The following is a 13685-nucleotide window of genomic DNA, read 5'->3' on the forward strand; positions in this document are numbered from 1 at the left end:
CCCAGCAAGGACTGCACGCAGGCCTGTCAGGAAGCCTGAAACAGAAGGTGCTAGGCTAAGAAACACGCCCAGGCCAGCAGGGTGGGGCACGGGGTCAAGTCTCCAAGCACCCTCTTGGGGGTGTGGCGGGCACCAGAGATGACGCAGGAAGCACACCAGCCTCGGGGGTGGGAAAGGACCCGAAAGGCCCCAGCTTCTCGGGAAGCCCACCGCAGAGCCGACGGCCGCAGGGCGCCCGGGCCTTCCCTCTCTGCTTCACCGCAAGCACCTTGCCCAGCGCCGTCCCCCAGCGCTCTCCTTCGAGCCTCGGCGCACGGGTCTCTGAACATGACAGTCAGCGAGGCTCACTGCACGTGGGCCTTCATGAAACAGAACCAGCTGCTAGAACCACCACCTGCGGGGAGCCCCGAAGAAGGGCCCATCGGGGGTCACCGAGCCAGAATCCTCTACCAGACGCAGCGGCCTGTTATTTTTTACTAGCAGCGGTCGGAGCGACATTGCCTGGTGACACATTTGAATACTGCCCTGAACTGGATCCCACACAGACAGAGCTGGAAACACAACCAAAGGTCAACCTCTCCCACAGACTGGCCATGTTCCCTGCTACACCCAAGGGCCTCGAGAGCCCTGAGGGTCTCTGGCAGCCGGGGGTCGGAGGTCAGGGAACTGAGCTCAGTACTTGCCAGGGTAGGAAAACCCATCCATCAGGGACACCTTAGTGAGATGTCACTGATGAGCCCAATTCTGCCATGTGCTTTGCAAACAAGCTCTTCATGCCCTTGAAAGCATTTAGAAAAATCTCTGAGAAATGCAAGAAAGCTTTTAAAACAGCATCAGCCTAGGACACAGCCGACTGGGACGCAGCCGCGGAAGGTGGTGGGAAGAGCCAGAGTGAGGAGGACGCTGGTGCCCCCTGCTGCCCAGAAGGGGCCAAGAGGGAGCAGTCCGGGACCACACACACAAACACACAGACACACACACACACACGCACGCAGCACAGACCTGTGCAAGCAGACACACGCACAGGTACACATGACAGACAGCATACACATAACAGACGTAAGTCACACGTGACAGACATGACACACCGGACATAGAGACGCAAGAAGACACATGGCAAAGACACAAAGACCCACACGACAGATGTGCAACAGAAATGACACACACGCAGGCACACATGGCAGGTCTGATACACAGGCACACGCAGACACATGGGCACACATGACAGATAGGACACACGTAGGCATACTCGAGCACATGGCAGACACACCAAGCTTGACAAATATGACACAGACACGGCAGACACACGACAGACACGCATGACATATGACACGCGCAGGCATACGGCAGACACACACAGACACAGACATGCCTGACCGATATGACACACATGCAGGCACACAGACACACACTGAGAAGAAAAGGAAATCAAAGCGGCAAAGTCACGACGTTTGAAAACAGCCTATCTACTGAGTTTATCTGAAGCATCTACTTTCTTCTCAAGGAACCTGCGCGAGCAAAGGAGCCAGAACTCAGGAGTCAGGCTGCACACGAGGGCCGAGGCCCTACCGGAAGCACCTGGTGAACGGGAGCCCAGCGCCGGGGTCGGGGGGCCAGTGTGAACACCTGCAGCGGTGCAGGCAGGAAGTGCTGTGAGGCACACGTGCCCCGACGTCCCTGTGTGACCTCCACGCCGCTTGGGGGCAGTGGCACAGCCTCCTGGGGCAGGACAGAGCAAGGACAAAGGCTTTCCTTGTGTGCGGGACACACAGGCCTGTCTCCCAAGGGGACCTATGGTGGACCACACCCAGCCGGCCATGTGCTCAGCCACTGTGCAGACTCCCAGCCAGGCCCTGAGGCACAGCTGAAACAGCTTCCGTCCTCCCACGGGCCCTCACTTGGCTTCTGGGAAGATGCATTTGCCTTGTAAAATTATCCGAAAAAAAAGCTCGAGTTTGGTTTTTCTAACCTTCATCCATGCAGAAGTTCCCAGAAGAGTTCACTGTCCATACAACTCTGTCCCCACCGCCCAGACTGGGAGGTTCTCATAATCATGCTGGGTGACGGTGACCCATCTCCCAAACTGCCACAGACCCATCCACAGTCTGGGACCGCCTGCGTCTGTCACCTGCGCCTTGCACGCCAGAGAGGGAAGGGCGCCGGCTCACGTGCGCGCAGAGACCTAAGGGAGCTAGCGCAGGTACACGACAGACATAAGGGAGCAAGTGCGCGTGTGTGCCAGAAGTAAGGGAGTGAGCACATGCGCGTGACAGGTAAGAGAGCGAGCGCACGTGCACAACAGAGACGTAAGGGAGCGAGCGCATGTGCACATGGAGGTTAGGGAGTGAGCGCATGTGCATGCGGAGACCTAAGGGAGCGAGCGCACGCACAGGACAGAGACGTAAGGGAGCGAGCGCATGTGCACATGGAGGTTAGGGAGTGAGCGCATGTGCATGCGGAGACCTAAGGGAGCGAGCGCACGCACAGGACAGAGACGTAAGGGAGCGAGCGCACCTGCTCGCAGTCTGGTCAGAAGGGGAGTTTGTCCGTTTAGGTCACCCTGACCTGCTGCCAGTTCCTGAGAAGCTACTGCCCGCACGTGGTCACTGCTTTGGTCCTGGGGGTCACTGAGCACGGCCACTCACCAGCCCTCCCAAGCAGAACAGAAGCTACGGAGGGAGGCCTTCTCACATGCAGTTTCAAAGATGACTTGAGTTGGATTCTTGGGTGGCTGAGCACGGGACTCTCGGTTTTGGCTTAGGTCATGACGTCGGGGTTCTGGGACGGAGCCCCGCATCGGGCTCTGTGCTCAGCAGAGTCTGTTTTCCCCTCCCTCTTTGCCCCTCCACAGCCCCGCACCAGGGGCCCGTGATGGCCACCGCTATGTGACACCTTTTTGCGATCCGCTCCTGTGAGTGTGCGGGCAAGACCCCAGGCCTGCTTCTAGCGGACAGGGTGCGGTGAAGGCGCTGCGATGTCCCTCCCGCGAGTCTGCTGTGTTCTGCGGCAACGCTAAAGGTACGTGGGAGCTAAAATGAAGGTCAGCTGATGTTAAGTTACTCAAAAGGGAAATTGGTCAAAAAAAGTTTAAAAGTCACTTTTCCAGAAGGGGACTGCCTCTACTTTCAAGGTCCCATGCCCCAGGGCGGAGGCAGAAGTCGCAGCAACAGCACAGTGGTGGGGAGACCGTGTCCCACAGGCGGGTGCAGGGACAGCCTTACACAGAACAGCGTCAGGCTTCCAAAGGGAGGAGCCACAAAACCACAAAGAGCAAGAGAGCCGGGGCGTGGGGGCTGGGGTCTCAGTGTCAAGTCTGTCACATCCCAAATGGCCAGGGAAGATTCCGGGTGACGGCGCCGCCCCATCACAGTTGGCTGGACGTAGGGACCTCGATCTGAGGCAAGGCACAAGGAAGAAAGATACAGCAGCCTCTGCCAGAGAAGCCCCCGACACACTGCGACGGGGGAGAAGGGAAAGCCCAAGAGAGCCTCTGGGGAGGTTGTTCTCAGCAGTGGAAGAGCACCAGTCGAAGCCACAAATAGATAAAGAACATAGGGGGCTCAGGGGCAAAAGAACCTTCAGAAAACAACTTTATTGCCCCAAAGACAATAAGTGTTAAAAACACAAAGGTAGGGGCGCCTGGGTGGCTCAGTGGGTTAAGCCGCTGCCTTCGGCTCAGGTCATGATCTCAGGGTCCTGGGATCGAGTCCCACATCGGGCTCTCTGCTCAGCAGGGAGCCTGCTTCCTCCTCTCTCTCTCTGCCTGCCTCTCTGCCTACTTGTGATCTCTCTCTGTCAAATAAATGAATAAAAATCTTTAAAAAAAAAAAAAAAAACCACAAAGGTAGGGGCGCCTGGGTGGCTCAGTGGGTTAAGCGTCTGCGCCGGCTCAGGTCATGATCTTGGGGTCCTGGCATCGAGTCCCACGCCGGGCTCCCTGCTCAGGGAGGTGTCTGCTTCTCCCCTGCCCCTCCCCCCTGCTCATTTGCACTATTTCTCTCTAATAAGTAAATAAAATCTAAAATAAAAAAACCAAACCCACAAAGGTCTATGTGAACTTAAATAGAAAGACCCCTGTGAAGAACCCCCAGGGAGCAGAGAGTCCCAGTGCAGGTTCCTAGACACGGCGCGCCCGGGCCCCAGGCAGCAGCAGCAGCAGCAGACAGCCGCACACGCCAGCATCCTGAGGCCGGGTCAGGAAGGGGAGGACATGTAATGTGGGGCCCGTGTGCAGAGGCCGCCGAATGCCCATTAGCCAGCCGGGCCTGCTGACACTGGCGGAAACACCGTAGAGACTACAGAGCACAAGACAGACCATACTCCGCTGACAGAGAGATGGGACTGTGGGGTTCTCGGCAAAGCCAGAACAGGAACACCAGCTACGGACACGCGCAGAGACAGGAGAATGGAAGAAGATACGTGGCCGGCTGGGTGCCAGACATCTAGGTTGGCACAAACGTCAAAGGCCCCAAAGACTAAAGAGCCAAAGAGCACATAGGGAAGACGCTTACTAGGGCCAAGGATCCCCCCACGCACACACGCGTGCACACATGCTAGCACACACACACGTGCATGCACACAACCGGCTGCCCTCCCAAAGGGCACAGTGAACTAACGCAGGACCCCTGTGTCTCTCATCAGAGACCCTTCAGCACATCAGTCCCCTGCCCCAAGGGGTCCCTGTGACTGGAGCAGCCGCGACGCCAGCCCCCGGTCTCAGACCGCAGGCGACTGACCACGGCTGGCGTCGCTGCGCTATCACAGCTTCTCCGTGGGTGCAGCGCCTCTGTCCACCCTCAACCCCTCTAGGTCACGCACTGATCCATCAGCAACGGAAGACCCGTCCTGCGGGTGCGTGGCAACACCTGCACGTACTCACGTTTGTTGTAGCACGTGGCCAGCACACCCTTGTCGGCAGGACTGGTGCTAATGTGCCAGATCTCACCCACTTGATGGAGGAGGACGTTTTTACTTATAATGTTATTCTCGTCATCGAAGTCTACGATGTGTATCTACAAGCACAGTAACAGCACATCAGGACTTGACTTCCCACATACCTTAATTAAATACAGTGATCACAAAGAATAATCAAAAGCATCTTTAACATTTTTACTTAACTTACTGTTACCACACCAAGAGCATAGACTTCTATGAGCTCACCTCCCTGGGTTCTTCCCAAAAGACAGGTCTGAAATCCCCATGGAGTTTTTTGTTTGTTTGTTTTTTGTTTTTTTTAAGTACAAAAATGCTTAATTGTCAAATGCAATTCAATGTGTCCAACACTTTCTCATAATCACAGAAGTTAATATTCATAAACATAAGGCAGAGGCATTTATTTGGCACCTAACTTAGCCCACCTAAAATAGTCCTTTAGCCTGCCATTTTAATCTGATCCAAGATACTATTTTATTTTCAGTTTTCCAAGAAACTGAAAACATATCCACTAATACTACTTGCCATTCTTTTTTTTTATTATTTTTTAATTTTTTATAAACATATTTTTATCCCCAGAGGTACAGGTCTGTGAATCGCCAGGTTTACACACTTCACAGCACTCACCATAGCACATACCCTCCCCAATGTCCATAACCCTACCCCCCTCTCCCAAACCCCCTCCCCCCAGTAACCCTCAGTTTGTTTTGTGAGATTAAGAGTCACTTATGGTTTGTCTCCCTCCCAATCCCATCTTGTTTCATTGATTCTTCTCCTACCCACTTAAGCTCCCATGTTGCATCACCACTTCCTCATATCAGGGAGATCATATGATAGTTGTCTTTCTCCGCTTGACTTATTTCGCTAAGCATGATACCCTCTAGTTCCATCCACGTTGTCGCAAATGGCAAGATTTCATTTCTTTTGATGGCTGCATAGTATTCCATTGTGTATATATACCACATCTTCTTGATCCATTCATCTGTTGATGGACATCTAGGTTCTTTCCATAGTTTGGCTATTGTGGACATTGTTGCTATAAACATTCGGGTGCACGTGCCCTTTTGGATCACTCCCCATGGAGTATTTTTAAGTGTGCAACCCACGTAGCCCAGCCCCCCACACACCCGGTGCTAAAGAAACAAGGCAGCGAAAGCTCCGTCCCCAGGTGGCTTGGTCAGGCCAGGGCTGTCATTAGGGCTGGGGGTGTCAAGGGTTGTGCAAATGAGCCTAGAGCCTCAGAGCTGCCCGTGGCCGTGGGGCACATGTAGCCGCCACCCAGCCAGAATCAGGGCACCCACATGGTGCTCACGCCAAACAAGGCCTAACTCAGTTCAGGCACCAGCAGTGATGGAGCTGGGAAAAGGCGAGAAAGCGTCACACATGCACACATCTTAAACATCTTTCCATGAAGGAGTCTGACGGCTGCCAGTGCTCACAGTCGCACCATATGTAAACATGAGAGTATCATATTTCAGCCACGGAAGGTTATGTATGCTCCCTGAGTGATATTCTGGACAATTTTTACAGGAATAAAATGATTGTCACATTCATACTTTTATCAGTATCTAAGTCAATGAGGAAAATAAAACATTTGTTTTAAAAATGAATTTATACTAAGAAATTATTCATGGATCTTCATGAAGATCTATGTCCGGAAATGTTCACGGCGGCATTGATTATCGCGATGAGAAATCAGAAGTCAGCTGAATGTCTGGCAATGGGGAACTGCTCAAATAAATTGTGGTATTTGACTATAACGTAATACTACAAGCCATTCCATATGCTATAAAGGACCGTTTAGTGCCAGGGAAGAGGGTCCGTAACTTATATTTAAGGGGAGAAGAATGAGCAGAGCCGTGTGAGGGCTGCGGGCGGTGTCTGCGTACATGATCCAGGGGACAGCCAGGAGGTACACGGTCGGTCACGGTCGGTCACCCCCGGACAGCGGGACCGCCGCAGGTTCTTCCTTCACTTCTTTGGGGGCTTGTCTGTAGTTTCCACATTTCGTGTGTGATTAATATGCACCACTTTGCGATCGGAACATTAAATGCTGTTTTAAAAAATGTTTCCATGGCATCCAAAAGCCTCACACTCCACCCTCGGTTCAAAGAGCCTGGTTCTAGTCTTCACGACTTCCTCCTCCGCCCGGTTTGGATGGCAAAATAACCTCCGGCCCCGACAAAGGGTAGCTCTGGACCCAGAACGCAAACCCCACGCTGACGCTGCGAGCCCGTGTGGCCCCGCGCCTCCGATTCCCACGTGCGCACTGAAGATGAAGGATCACCAGAAACCGAGTGCAGGCGTGCCCGGCTCACCACGGCGCACACTCGGGCCTTCCCCCCTCCTCTGGGGGAAGAGATGAAGAATCGTTGCTGCTACTTTTACTTTTAAAAAACTGCTTTCAGAGCACCTGGCTGGCCCGGGGGATGAAGCGTCTGCCTGCGGCTCAGGTCGTGATAACAGGGCTCTGGGATCGAGCCTGAAGTCAGGCTCTGCGTGGGGCCCCCTCTGCAGGGAGCCTGCTTCTCCCCCTCCCCGCCTCCACCCCGTGCACGCGCTCTCTCTCCCGATCCCTCCCTCTCTCTCCAATAAACAAATAAAATCTTTTATAAATAAATAAATAATAAAAATTACTTTCAGCAAGCTCTTCCTGCCCCGTAGCCCAGTGCAGTTTCCACACTGGGTTCAAAGGTACAAATCACGTTATCTTAGAACTGTTTCCTCCCCACACATGAGGGAATTTAACCCGTAAACACCTTCTCCCTCTGGGGACATGTTACACATTAAAAAGCTATTAACAATTACTAAGTAATGAAGTGATTCCTGAGAGAAGTATCTGGTGGACTGAAGTCAAACACACACGTGTCCTAAGACCCAGGAGCCCACTGCTGGGCCTGTACCCAAGTGACACCAAGGCAAAAGACGGGCACGGCACGGCTCACAGCAGCTTCGCCGGTGATCGCCAACAACGGGACACAGCCCAGCCCGTAACACGGGCTGAGGAGCTATAGGTGACAGTGGGGGCAGTACCATGGCCATGGCATGGGGCTGGGGGTGTGCACAAGTGTGTAAGATACACTGGCTGTTCACTTCAGACACACAGGATGTGTGTACACCCTGCCTCACATGCAAGTCCACCAGACTGAGCATAAGAACAAAACTAAAAAGAAAAAATTAAAAAAAGTCATTCTTTATTGTATCTAATGACTTAAACATTTAAAAATAAGAAATCTGGGGGCACCTAGGTGGCTCAGTGGTTTAAAGCCTCTGCCTTCGGCTTGGGTCATGGTATCAGGGTCCTGGGATCGAGCCCCGCATCGGGCTCTCTGCTCAGCAGGGAGCCTGCTCCCCCCCCCCCCGCCTGCCTCTCTGCCTACTTGTGATCTCTGTCGGTCAAATAAATAGGTAAAATCTTTGAAAAAAAAGAATAAATAAGAATTCTGTGATGCTGATGAAATAGTGACAATCCACACAGGGAAGGCTACAGTAAAATCAGTAAATGCTGAACATCTGAATCGTTCTTTCAAAAGATTTATTACAATACATAAATAGAAACTATATAAATGTTGAAACTGAAATAACTGGATTTCCTAAAACCTGTCCCAGAAAAAAAATGAACAACACAAAAATGATGGAGTATTAAATAGTTCTAAAAATCATGCAAAGCATGGGGCGCCCAGGTGGCTCAATGGGTTAAGGGCCTGACTCTTGGTTTCAGCTCAGGTCTGGAGCTTGGTCTTGGTCTGGAGCTCAGGTCCGGGAATCCGGCCCCACAGTTGACTCCGCGTGCCGCAGGGAATCTGCTCCTCCTCTTCCCTCTGCAGCCTACCCTGCACATACCCACACACACGCTCTCTCTCTCAAATAAATGAAATATTTTTTAAAAATCATGATAAAGGGAGCACCTGGGTGGCTCAGTGGGTTAAGCCTTTGCCTTCAGCTTGGGTCATGATTCCAGGGTCATAGGATCGAGCCCTGCATCGGGCTCTCTGCTCAGTGGGGAGCCTGCTTCCTCCTCTCTCTCTGCCTGCCTCTCTGCCTACTTGTGATCTCTGTCTGTCAAATACATAAATAAAATCTTTAAAAAAAAATCATAATAAAGAACAATTATAAACAGAAGTTTTATGAAAGCATAAATTTCACGAGCAGAATATAAAGTGGCTTGCAATTATATAAAAGTCATGTGTGAACATAGACTACAGGGCAATATACAAAATTGGGAATAATTTTTGTGTTGTTACAGTAAAGAGGAAATTTTTTTCTTTCTTCTTTATTATTTGACACATTTCCTGCTTATCTGGAAATCCATGAAGACCGAAGAAAATGAATGAAGGTACTTCTATGTACTATTTTCCTGTTCCCTCACCTATCCCTCTGCAAGGCACCCAAATGCCAGGAGGCCCACAGGCGGACACCCCAGAGCCCCGTCGGCAGAATTCCTGTTTGCTGGCTCGGTCGGCCCACCGTGAAGAAAGCCCAACGTCGCAGCACCGATTCACAGCACCCCGCCCGCGGACCTCTCCCCTGGTCCGGGGCCTGTGGCTGCCGGCCTCTCCTGCCCGACGCCCCCCAGGTCACTCTCACCTGGGGAAGCCTTCCTTCTCACCACCTCGCCAGGATGCCCTCTTCTCCGTGTGAGGACACAAAGCCCATGCTGTCCACATGCCGTCCACATGCTGTCCACATGCCGTCCACATGCTGTCTAGGCCTTGGAGCCTGATCCAAAGTTCCTCTAGGCTCCTTTCTGCACTTCTGGGCACAGGGACACAGCAGGAAGGAGGGACGTGTCGAAGACCTCCCCCTCCCACCAAGTCCATCTCTCCTGACCTGACGCGCTCGGGTACTGCTCCGGCCCGTCACGCCTGACGGTCCTCAGATTCTCCCACACATCCTCATTCACAGTTTCCAGACAGCCCACAGGATGCATCTTCGCAAAATGTTTTAATCTAGGCATGTTCAGGAAGAACGGTAAGACATCCCCATAAACAGAGATCAGAGTAATACTGGCTAGCATGTAAGACGGGCCAGGCGTGATGCTATCTGACACACATTATCTCCATTAATCCTGAAAAGAGCCATGAATAATCATCAGCCACAATCTACAGGGGAGGAACACAGGCTTGGAGAGCTGACATACGGTGTCTCCTGCGGTTAGAAGCAGGAGTCCAGAGCATGTGCTCTGAACCCCCAAGCCATCCAGGGCACACCGAGGCCCCTGCCCTCCGCACGGCAGCAGGAGAGCAAAAATCAGCCGCTGCCGCCAGAGAGGGAGGCCACCTCTCCAGCTGCCTGTTCTCAGGGCACCACCGGCTCCCCGGCTTACACTGGGCGGGCCAGGAAATACTCTGTGCAAGACATCTCTGCAGTTACAGAGCAGTTCTGAGAACAATGCAAGGAAAACACCACAGTGTGTGCACACGATTACAGGGGTGCAAAGGAAGGAGCAACTAATATTGGTTAAGAGTCGGGCGGACACGCCGCCGTCACCCTAAACTCTCCACACCACAGCTGAGTCCCTAAGATGCTTTCACAGCTTATAATGAAGATCAAACTTGTATATTGTGAATTACTATTACCTTTAAATAGTCTTTTAAAGTTGGATTGACTAGTGCTGGGCTAGGGGCACAGATGACTATGGAAAGTTAGGAGTAAGAGTCATACAGTTCATTAGGAAGCCAGTAAAGATGTTCACGCTCCTCATCTTCCTGGGGAACGGGGGCTTCGAGAAAGGTGTCCCTTGCCACAGACCCAGACTCCGCCGTGGCCGGGGGCCAGATCTGAGCCTGACTCCAGGTCACTGCACTGTCTCTCCATCTCATCTCTCCCACTGAACTGAAGGTAAACAAACTCTTACAAATTAGAAAAAAAAATTTTAAATATGGATAAAATTAGAAATCAAAAATGAAAAGCTCCCTTCCTAGGGAACGTTAAGGTTCCGGTGGCTGGGCCACGGGCACGTCTCCCTGCTGGGGCCCCTGAGCCAGCGGGATGAAAGGTCTGGCCCGTCCACCACCGCAGACCTCACACCACACTGTCCACCACGAGACACGAACAGGCCCTCCCGGCAGTTCCTTCCGAAGAATATGGTGCAGCAGGCACTAGACCTGGAGAGGGCGTCCTCCGGCGGGCCTCACACCTCCAGCGTGCTCCTCCTGGCTCGAGACAGGACCACAAAGCTCCATTTCAGCATCAGTCCACTCTGCTTCGGGGGGATACACGGGGTCTACCGTGATCTGGGACCAGGGGACCTGCGCCCAGTTTTGATTTTGCCGCTTCCCGGCCGGTGGACCCTGTGCTGGTCACTCACTCTCTGGGCTCTCGCTTCAGCGTAAGTATACTTAGGAAAATGGATTCCTAGGATTTCTTCATTAGACTTGAAACACAGTGATCCTTCAGCTAAGACTTAAACCGATCGGTTCCTGTCAAACACGCTATGTGTTTCCCGGTGCTCACTGCGCCCATCGGCTATCACTTACCTGTCCCTATTAATACTCCTTCCCAAGGCAAATAAGCTCCAGTGTATGGACAGCCTTTGTCCATGAAGCCAAACTACACTTGGGAGCCACAAAAAAGAAAGAAAAGAAAAAGACCCACATTCCACACCGTCCTTGCGCCCAGTGGGGGCACTTCTTGGACAAGCAGCGTCCTCGTGCGCGTGGGCTACTGTAACGAACAGCACAGGCGGTGCCTACACACAGGGGCATGCAGTGCTCACACCCCTGGAGGCGGGAAGGCCGAGCTCGGGATGCCACAGCATCTTGGGTCTGGGGGAAGCCATCCTCCGGGGTCCGATGACCACCCTCTCCCCGTGTCCTCACGTGGCAGAGGAGTAAAGACACTACGGGTGCACCCCATTCACGACGGCTCCACTGCCATGACCTAAGCAACTTCCAGGGGCCCTACTCGCTCCTACCATCACCGGGGGCTGGGTTCCAACCTCTGCACCGGAGGGAGACCAACATGCAGAGCCAGCAAGTGCGCAGGACGGAGGTCCTTCGCTGCAGCTGGCCCAGGGCTGGAGAAAAAGCTAGGAGCTAACAGGTCACTGGAAAACCCCAAGCAGTCTCTATCATCCCATTTCTAGACAGAAACCCAACAACTGAAAAGCTATAGAGTAGAACTCTGTTTTAAAAAGAAATTCTGGGGCGCCTGGGTGGCTCAGTGGGTTAAGCCGCTCCCTTTGGCTCGGGTCATGATCTCAGGGTCCTGGGATCGAGCCCCGCGTCGGGCTCTCTGCTCCACAGGGAGCCTGCTTCCCTTTCTCTCTTTCTCTGCCGGCCTCTCTGCCTACTTGTGATCTCTGTCTGTCAAATAAATAAATAAAATCTTTAAAAAAAAAAAAAAAGCAGACAGATGCGGCTGAGGAACGAAGCTGACCGTAATCAAAACACAAACACAGGAAAATGGAGTTTACAAATTAAAAACAAAAGTTAAAAAGGAAAAGATCAATCCAGGGGAAGAAGCCACTGTGTGTCACCCACCTCCTCCCTGAGCGTGCGGGGAGAGGATGAGTCTGCGTCCTCCGTCACGCTGGCTCTTCCCCCAGCGGCGGCAGAAGCGGGAAGTTAGCGACAGGCAAAAGGGATCTTGGGGAAAAGCCCATGCAGAAGCAAACCCCTTGTTTGGAGTCTCTGCCTAAAGCCCCCACCGGACAGCCAGCGAGCACACGGCCTCCGCGGAAAGCAGCCCACCGTCCCGCCCGCCCCGTAAGGACCAGCAAATGAAGGACCCACACAGCCATCCGGCTCCTGGCGCCGAGCCGCGTGCAAACTAAGGGCAGAAACTAGAGCAGTTCCTCTGACGGAGAAAACAGGCCAGCGACTGTGACAGCTTCAAAAATTTCCAGAAAATAGCCCAGCTGAATTAATTAGGACTGGTTCGGGGACTGGCACTTTCTAGGGAATTAATGACTGCGCAGGAGCTACTGGCCCGAGGCGAAGCCGGGGGCTGTTAACCCTCACCAGCCAGCGGGGCCAGCCGTGGGAGGCGGGGGAGCAGGGCCGCAGGGCCAGGGCCCCCGATCTGGGCGGCGCTGCCTGATCTGGGGGCAGCTCCCAGCACTAGCGCCGTGGGTGTGGGTGTCTGCGGGGACGCCTGCAGGACGCCTTCAGGCCACGAACCCCCCCCCCCCCCCCCGTGCTGCAGGTGGAAGCAGGAGGGGGAGGGGAAGGAGAGCAGCTGCGCTCCTGCCATATTCCAGCTCGCCCGCCTGCGGAAAACCCCAGAACTGCTCAGGACCAATCCCCTGCCTGCTTGGAAATGAGGTCAATGACCCCCACCCACCGAGGTCGCAGGCGTGGGAAGGGCCCCCACCCGGCCCTGAGCAGCGCCCCGCTTCCCCGTCCGGCAGATGTGTGTCTCTCTGACCCGCAGTCAGTGGGCAGCCTCTGGGGCACAGGACCCCCCGCTTCCCAGCCTGTCCCAGCACCAGGAGGTGGTGCTGGGGAGGGCACAGCCGAGCGGGCGCCACAGGGACCGTTGCTAGCACCCTACGAAGTCCTGTTGCTCCATGTGGAGGCACAAAGCCGGGGATCCCCATCCTCACCGACCCCCGGAGCCCGGGTCACCCTCACTGTCAGCAAACAAGCAGGGAGGGCCTCCAGGAAGGAGGGCTGGGGGGTCAGGGGGAGCCAGTTTTCTCCCCTTACAAATGCGCTCCAGAACCCTGTTCTGATGAGAACAGCGGTGGGCGGGGCACCTGGGTGGGGAGGTGGCTGAAGCATCTGACTTTTGGTTTGGGCTCAGGTCAT

At 53.7% G+C, this 13685-nt stretch overlaps 1 protein-coding gene across 5 annotated transcripts in view; it reads right to left on the bottom strand.

Moving 5' to 3' along the window:
- Positions 1 to 13685, bottom strand: part of EIPR1 (EARP complex and GARP complex interacting protein 1) — a 123319-nt gene that overhangs the window by 89182 nt on the left and 20452 nt on the right. For all 5 annotated transcript variants that reach the window (XM_082745482.1, XM_082745479.1, XM_082745481.1 and 2 more), the window contains one exon: positions 4880 to 5012. In XM_082745482.1, the coding sequence (XP_082601608.1) occupies positions 4880 to 5012 (133 nt within the window). The remainder of the gene's footprint in view (positions 1 to 4879; positions 5013 to 13685) is intronic.

Source organism: Mustela nivalis, assembly GCF_964662115.1.
Source record: "Mustela nivalis genome assembly, chromosome: 8".
Classification (NCBI taxonomy): domain Eukaryota; kingdom Metazoa; phylum Chordata; class Mammalia; order Carnivora; family Mustelidae; genus Mustela; species Mustela nivalis.